Source organism: Carcharhinus amblyrhynchos, chromosome 1 (assembly GCF_965287045.1).
Source record: "Carcharhinus amblyrhynchos chromosome 1, sCarAmb.v2.hapA, whole genome shotgun sequence".
Lineage (NCBI taxonomy): Eukaryota > Metazoa > Chordata > Chondrichthyes > Carcharhiniformes > Carcharhinidae > Carcharhinus > Carcharhinus amblyrhynchos.
Window position 1 is genome coordinate 111,929,627 of NC_137324.1, and position 8,295 is coordinate 111,937,921.

Here is an 8,295-nt window from a genome sequence, read left to right on the forward strand (position 1 = left end):
CAATGAGCTTTAAGGATGGAATTCCACAGCTAAACTTTTGGCACAGTGGTTAGCACTGCTGCCTCACAGCACCGGGAACTTGGGTTCGATTCCAACCTTGGGTGACTGTCTGTATGGACGTTCTCCCTATGTCTGCATGGGTTTCCTCCGGGTGTTCCGATTTCCAAAGGTGTGCAGGTCAGGTGGTTGGCCATGATCAGTTTCCCCTTCCTGTCTAAAGATGTGTAGGTTAGATGGATTTGCCATGGAAGCTAAAGGCATTGCTACTAAGGGTGCAGCAATTAAAATTAGGGATGCTCATCAGGGCTGAATTGGAGGAATACAGATATCTGGGAGGTTGTGATCCCTTCCCCTCTCTGTAATCTCCTCCAGCCTAATGTTAGAACAAGGGATGAATCCATGGAGCAAATTAAAAACATGGATGAGAGTTAAAAAACAAGGCATTGCTTAATCAGGATTCTGTGTATCTGGGCGAGCACTAGGGTGATAGGTGAACGAGACTTAGTGTGTGTTACAAAATCATAGAATTGCTACAATGCAGAAAGAGGCCATTCGGCCCTTTGAACCTGCACCGACAACAATCCTACCCATATCCTATCCCAGCAACCCCACATATTTACCCTGCTAGTCCCCTGACACTAAAGGCCAATTTAGCCTAATCTGCACATTTTGGACTGTAGGAGGAGACTGGAGAATCTGGAGGAAATCCACACAGACATGGGGAGAAAGTGCAAACTTCACACAGACATTGCCTCAAGGGTGAATTGAACCTGGGTCCCTCATGTTGTGAAACAGCAGTGCTAACCATTGCATCACTGTGCCACATACAACACAGCCTGGGAATTTTGGATGACCTAAATTTACTGAAAGTAGAAAGTGAGGCCTTTGTCACATTGCACTTTTATGGGCTTGTTTAGAACTTGTCAGAAATCTTTTGTTTTAAATCTGATAGATATTCAATTGCTATCCGATTTGCTGAGGAGAGTTTGAACAGCTTTCTGGTGACAAGATTACTCTGCTGTTTCCTGCGATCACAAATTTAAAATTGTTATTGTTTCTCTAAGTTCTTATTTCACTATTCAATTATTTGATTATGCAGTCAAAACAATGTATATTTTTTTCAGATCAGCACTTCTAACCAGGGTTTAGCATGGATATAAACCACTCTGTATTTGGTCCCAGATCTAAGCTGATTGAAATAACTGACCTCTGAGGACAAGACACTTGGACATACAGTAGTCTAGAACTCCCGTGTCAACACTAAGGAGGATGCATCTCAGTGGGAGCAAAACAAACATTGGATGTCCATATATCATCGGTCACAGATTGGAATCAAATGTGTCTTTTTTTCTCATTCAGCTTGTTATTAGCTAATACGTTATGAATTGAACTTGGAGAGTGTGCTCATGTTAGCACACCTCAGTGTTAACTCTCAAGTTGCCGACTGCACTCTGGGCTTTACTGCTGGTTATTCTCTGCTGTTTCATAAAGTCATAGACAGAAACTCAGAACTTGGTGCTAGTTTCCACCCGGTCTACTGATAAAAACTGAACCCTGAGTTGGCTGCTGGTTAGCCAACTCAGTATTCTGGAAGAAAAAGGATTGCTAATATAATGACATTCATGAAATTGGCCACCGAAATATAGTACTGGAATGCAATAGATTTGTGTGATATGAGAAGCAAGTTATATCCGTGACTAAATTGTTTACATAGAACACTTTAGAAACATTCCACATTGAGTCACCTCTGAATGGCTTTTAACACATTCAAATCATAGAATCCGTGCAATGCAGAAAGAGGCCATTCAAACCATCACATCTGCACCAACTCTCCGAAAGAGCATCCCATCAGGCTCGCCCCATCCTCATAACCCTGTGCCAAGGCCAATCCACCCAACCCACACCATCTTCGGACACTACGGGGCAATTTAGCATGGCCAATCCACCTAATTGCACATCTTTGGAGTAAGATTAAAAGTAACACAAAAGAACGGAAATGGTAGAATGCATTATTGTACCATATGTAAGAATTAAAGAGCAGTTTAGTTGCTTTTAAATGTTTGGTAGTATTCACATGCTTACACTAAAAGATTGACACAAGAACAATATTGTACTTTATAAGCAGAAGTAACACAGGGACTTGATCTGCAGAAAGACTTGCAGATTCGTTGATAAAGTTGTAGGTGGTCAGTCACCCCTACAAAATGCATTCTTCTGTGAATTGCATCAACGTTAGGATTGTGCAATACCTTGTTTTGTTAGACATTGTTGACTTGCTTTCAGTAGATGTAAGCACTTAAGAATATTCATTCCAGATGTATCACGAAAAATATCACAAGACTGTAAAAGAAAAGATGTGGTTCAGAAATGTTTAGATGCTAGTGACTCACTAATGGAATTGACAAGATAATGTACATGTTTTTGTAAGCCATTTGAATGAAGGCTGATATTTTGCAGGTATTTTGTCCTGCCATTATCTTTTTGTGCTTTTTTTAAAAAAATTATAAGAACAGTCACAATATTGTGGTTAACTTATGTATGTATATAATTTATACTTTTATGTGTACGTTATAATGTATTTTCAGTGTCAAGATTGCTTAGAAGTGATTTTTTTTTAAAAATCAAGTGATTCAAATGGAATTTTTGTAAATAATGAAGGTTTTCTTCTTTCACCAAGTGTGGAAATGAAGTTGTTTTATACTGGATCTTTGGCATAGCTCAACCTACAGATTACTGAAGTAATAGAGAAAGATCATGCATACTGACTTTGACAATGTTGTGCAGCAGCACAGAATGCTTTTCATAGGATCATTCTAGTGCCATCCTGCTTAGTGAGTCTGCATCAACTCTCTGACAGAGTATCTATCTTAGGTCCTCTCTCCCGTCCTATCCTGTAATCCCATACATTTATTGTGGTTAATTCATCTAACCTAGACTTCTTGGGACATTTCAGGACAATTTAGCTTGGCCAATGCGCCTAACATGCACATCTTTGGAGTGTGGGACGAAACCAGAACACCCAGAGGAAATCCACGTAGACATGGGGAAAATGTTCAAACTCCACACAGCCACGCAAGGCTGGAATGCAGCCTGAGTCCCTGGAGCTGTGAGGCAGAAGTGCTAACCACTGTGCCACCATGCTGCCCAGCAAATGAGTATTTATGACTGTATATGTATATCCATAGGGCAATGGGCACAATTATTCCTACATGGCAGGAATTTGGTAGGCACTCACAGACTATGTGGCGCAAGTCACAAACCACTGGATGTCAATCTAGCATCCAAAGCACTAGATTGCCTAGAATAGGCTCCAAACCCTGACTCTGACTCGAGGAGTTGGGAATGCTATGATTAAGCAAAAGGCTGGAGCCGCCAATTGATGTTATTGGCATATTGTGGACAAAGCACTGAGTTAGATTTTCTGCCAAGGTTACATTAAATGAACATAAATATCTACACCAACGTTAAGAATTGCGATCAGTTTTTATGTTGAATTGTCTGAACACATTACGTAGGGAGCAGATAGGTACTGATCCAAAATTAAAGTAACTTATTTTGGTTTATATGTGAATCCTCAGTTGACTTATTCTGAATTCTAGCAGATTGAAATGTCATATGAACAATTTTGTGCTTCAATGAAGTATCCCTTTGTTTTGAGCCTGCATTCTTAGAGTGACAAGATCATACATTATAGAACAATTTCAGTATCTATTCACAAGTCCTTTTAGTCATGGTAGCTCATGGATTCCTATCAAACCTATAATAAAGGAATTGGACTTCTTGTTTCTTTTTACAACTGGTGGTATATTAGGGTGCTGATCCTAGCTTAGCTATCAGAGTGTGGAGGAGACAGTCAGTAGTAGATATTCATACAATTTGTAGCTACTTGATGGAGTGGAAAATAATGCCTTTGTTCCCTCGTAATACAAGGAATAAACAACTGGCTTCTATATACAAATGTTCACAGAAAAGGTGTCTGCGTGTTTTTATTCTCACTTAGTTACAGCAACCATTTGCTATTACTAAACAGCTATTTGGACATTAAAAAATTGAATTTGCAGCAGGTGATTTATCATGTTAATCATAGAATCATAGAAACTCTACAGTACAGAAAGAGGCCATTTGGCCCATCGAGTCTGCACTGATCACAATCCCACCCAGGCCCTACCCCTACATCCCTACATATTTACCTGCTAATCCCTCTAACCTATGCATCTCAGGACACTAAGGGGAAATTTTAGCAAGGCCAATCAACCTAACCCACACATCTTTGGACTATGGGAGACAGTCCAACCTTTGGACTAGGTTGATGTTGGATTTGAAAATGTAATATACCTGGGGAAGGCAGGATCAGGCTATTGAGTTGGATGTTAAGCCATGATCTTAATGAATGGCAGATGAGGATCAAAGTGTCGAATAACCTATTCCTGATTTTATTTTTCGACATTTCTAAGGCAGGCTGAATGGCTGAAAATTCCTTTGCAGCCAGCAGCGGAGAAAGTAAGTAGCTGGTTTGATTTGCTGAAATAGTGTTGTTGGCACTTTGGCCTTGGCTGTGAATCAAGTATCAGCTCATCCCAAGATATTTTCTATTACTTCATCATCTGTTGCATTTTTGCTTTTAAAGTTCTTTAATGAATGCAGGGCATTTATGTCAAAGTGGATCACATGAACGCATAAGTTGTTAAGTGTTCTGACCGCAGAGATTTCTAATATTAAAAATAACCATGTTTTGCTCACATAAGATGTTGAATGTGGAAGGATCAGTGCTGGTGTCAAACGGACACAGTAGAAATAGATTAAATAATTTGTTCAGAGCATTTTACTCAATCCTCCAGTTCCTGCATGTCATTTAAAATAAACACTTCCCACAATGGGCCTAATTTAATAGGGAGGTCCCAGGGAACTGACCAGAAGGCGGTTGTGCCTTCCTACTGCAGCTGACATTTTACCAGCAGCACAGAAAGTGGCAGACGGCTTGTCAACTCTTAGACCAATTGCAGCTACTGGTATTTTACCAGGGACAAGTTGGCACTTCACCACATGGTGAGACCACCAGGTACATCCTGGAAGTCTGTGGACGTCAGGTGAACGCCTCCTGTTGGGGAACTCTGCGACCTACAGTGAGCTCCTCCCTAAAAGCAAAGCATGTGTCCACTGAAAGAAGACCCCAGTACCACCCCCCAACCCCCCCACCCCAATCCTCTCCCGTCACCTCCCCATGAACGATATCCTCCACCTCTCCAGAACCTGGCTGACTGGCATCAGTGAGCCCCACAAACTGGCCTTTATTTTGAGGCCTTCTCCATTGTTCCTGGCTGTTTGCAGTCCTAGCACTGGCCACCATTCCCAATGGTGCTGAAAAGCTGCTGGTTACCTGATTAGCTCTCACTCTTTGGGTTGGGGGGAGGAGGGTGTGTTGAACCTCAACCCCTAACAAGGTGAAAGACCCAACTGCAGACAATTCAATGCTGAAGGATTGCAAAATACAGTTGGGGTTTGAATGGCCACCTGTGCCAGGCTTGACACCCAGCCAGTGCAACGTGCCTCCACCGACATGTAAAATCCCAACCTTTATTTCATTTCCTAAACCTGATTCAACATCAAATTTGCTGTTCCAAGTGCAATTCCTGCTTCCTATTGATCATTCACAATCTTCATTTGCTTGGCTGAGTCACAATAATCTGTTCAGATAAATACCAAATGCTGTGTTGAAGATGCTGCATTCCTTGGAGGGCAAGAGTGTCTGGTGCAAATGCCAATATAATGACAGTAGAATGGACAGCTTGTGCCTTCTACTTACCATGGACAACAAAATCCTACCCAACAATTGATATTTGTGGCGTTGGGGGTGGTGGGGAGGGGTGGGAAATGAGCCAGATTAAATTTCAAATCAATTCTTAAAAACTGAGAAAATAAAAGATAAGACCAATTCCATCCTACCATAAAAATTGAAAAGAAGCAAAGCCAGATTGTAGGCAGAAAGAAAGAGATTGGATGGACTGATTGATATTGAATCTTTGTGAGAGTTATTCAGAAGAAAAGGTATGGCATGAACGTGGAAAGCAAACCCTAGTGTTGGAATAGCAAGTGGACATTCCAGTGGAGATTAGAGGATGGAGTATATAACAAAGTATGAATTGGAGATGCTGATTAGATTTGTGAAAGGGGGTAGATCCTCAGTTTCATTATCTGCCTCTAAGCCTCATCAGCTAAAATGCTAATAGACACTTTGTGAGGAAGGGTCAAATGCTAGGAATTGAATTTAAGGAGGAAAAAGGGTTCTGTAAATGGCATCCTATTCTCCTGAATATAGTCTTTTTGCGCTCTGCCTAGCCAATGTTTAATGCTCAGGTGGCAAGGAAAATCTATGCCATCTGTAAAAGATGAAAAGAGACAGGATTTTCATTGCCCTGTTGAAAGCTATGGGGCAGATCGAGGTCTTGTGGTAAAACGATGTCAGCACTGACAGCTGGAGGTTAACACGGAGGCTGTATGACTTGACACTGGCTCATAAATGTAGAATGGAATAACTCACAAAGGAATAATAGAGTTGGTTGATGAGTAGATGAAATGAACTGACATGAAGAGCAAATTGCGGTGGTGATAAATTCAACAACACAAACAGAGCAAATGCAGAGGACAATGGATGCTTATGAATCTAGTTTTGATTTCTTGTTAAGAAGTGGAAATAGGCACAATGATAAATTATGTTAAATATTTATGAGATGTCCATGGTTAATGGCACATAATTCACAAATTACTCCATTGCAGAGCTTCAGAGACAGATCACACAGACTGACAAGTGCATAAGTGAATGGTTAAACGCAAAACCATAGTAATGGCCTTGGATAGGTTGAAATAGCTTTTCAGAGTTAACAATGTTAAGAAGTGCCCTTTTAAGAAGCTAACACTAAGATTGATTTAATCTATCACCCATTTAAGGAATTGTGCAAAGAAAAGAAAGGAAAAGAGGCTATTTAAAAGTGGCATGGTGCACAGTGGTTAGCTGTGCTGCCTCAGTGCTAGGGACCTGGATTCAATTCCAGCCTTGGATGACTGTGTGGAGTTTGCACATTGCCTGTGTGGGTTTCCTCTGGATGCTCTGGTTTCCTCCCACAGTCCAAAAATGTGTGGGATAGGTTGATTGGCCATGATAAATTCCCCATTAGTGTCAAGGGGATTAGGACTGTCAATTTGTGGGGCTACAGGGATGGGACTTGGGTGGGATTGTTGTCAGTGCAGGCTTGATGAGTTGAATGGCTTCCCTCAGTACTGTAGGTTCTGTGTAATTCTACTTTTTTGAAGCAGAAATGAATGAAACAAATTTACTTTATTCTCGCACTAAGCTAATCTTTCCCATTTACACTGAGGAACCAACACGCATAGTGATCTGCAGAGCAGGAGATGGATACTGCCAAAAAGATGAATCCTTCTGTGACTTGATTTTAGAGATGCAACATTAAATCTGGCAAACCTCATGTTGTGGGACTGAAAGAATAAGTTCCAGCCAGGCCAATCAGCTTCACATCTTATAGTTCTTGGTCCAAACATAAATATCATTAGGTTCACATTCTGTGAACCTGATTTAAATATATTTCAATACATTTTAATATTATTAATATGCCCCCTTCACACTTGCAGATTTGTTGAAGCCCACACTCTTTGGACTCCAATATGGACCAGAATTCTCCCATCTCACCCGCCACTGGAATTTTAGTCCAGGTTACGGACAGTGTGAAACACCATTGACAACTGGGTGGGAATTTCTGGCTTTTAGTCCAGCATGGCCCAAGAACTCTGCCCATGATCTCTGGTTTTGATGATATCATCACATTACCGTCATACCTCTGAATTTGAATCATTAATCTGTCCCATCATTTCAATTCCTTTTGCAAGTCACTTTTCTTTCCTCTTCAACACCTATTTTTCTTCGTATGATCCCTTAAATGGGTGACAGATTATACCCACCTTAATATTAGTTTCTTATTAGGGTACGTCCTAATCTTGTTAACTCTCAAAAGCTATTTCAACCTACCCGCAACCGTTACTTTGGTTTTCTGTTTAGCTATTCCACTTGTGCACTTGTAATCTGTCTCTGGAACTCTGCTGCGGGGGAATTTGTGAACTATCTGTCATTAACTGTGGACATCTCTTAAATACTTAAATTGAGTTTCAGAGGTAAGGGTGACTGCCTTTGACATCAAGGCAGCATTTGACCAAGTGTAGCATCAAGGAGCCCCAGCAAGATTTAAGTTAATGGCAATTGGGGTAATACCCTCCACTGGTTGGAGT

The 8,295-nt window shown here is 40.9% G+C and overlaps 1 protein-coding gene across 3 annotated transcripts in view; it reads left to right on the forward strand.

Moving 5' to 3' along the window:
- The window catches only part of rasgef1ba (RasGEF domain family, member 1Ba), a 63,622-nt gene extending 59,684 nt beyond the window's left edge, over positions 1–3,938 (forward strand). For all 3 annotated transcript variants that reach the window (XM_080198882.1, XM_080198891.1, XM_080198873.1), the window contains one exon: positions 1,125–3,938. In XM_080198882.1, the coding sequence (XP_080055008.1) occupies positions 1,125–1,149 (25 nt within the window). In that variant the 3' untranslated portion in view covers positions 1,150–3,938. The remainder of the gene's footprint in view (positions 1–1,124) is intronic.
- The last annotated feature ends 4,357 nt before the right edge of the window (positions 3,939–8,295 follow it).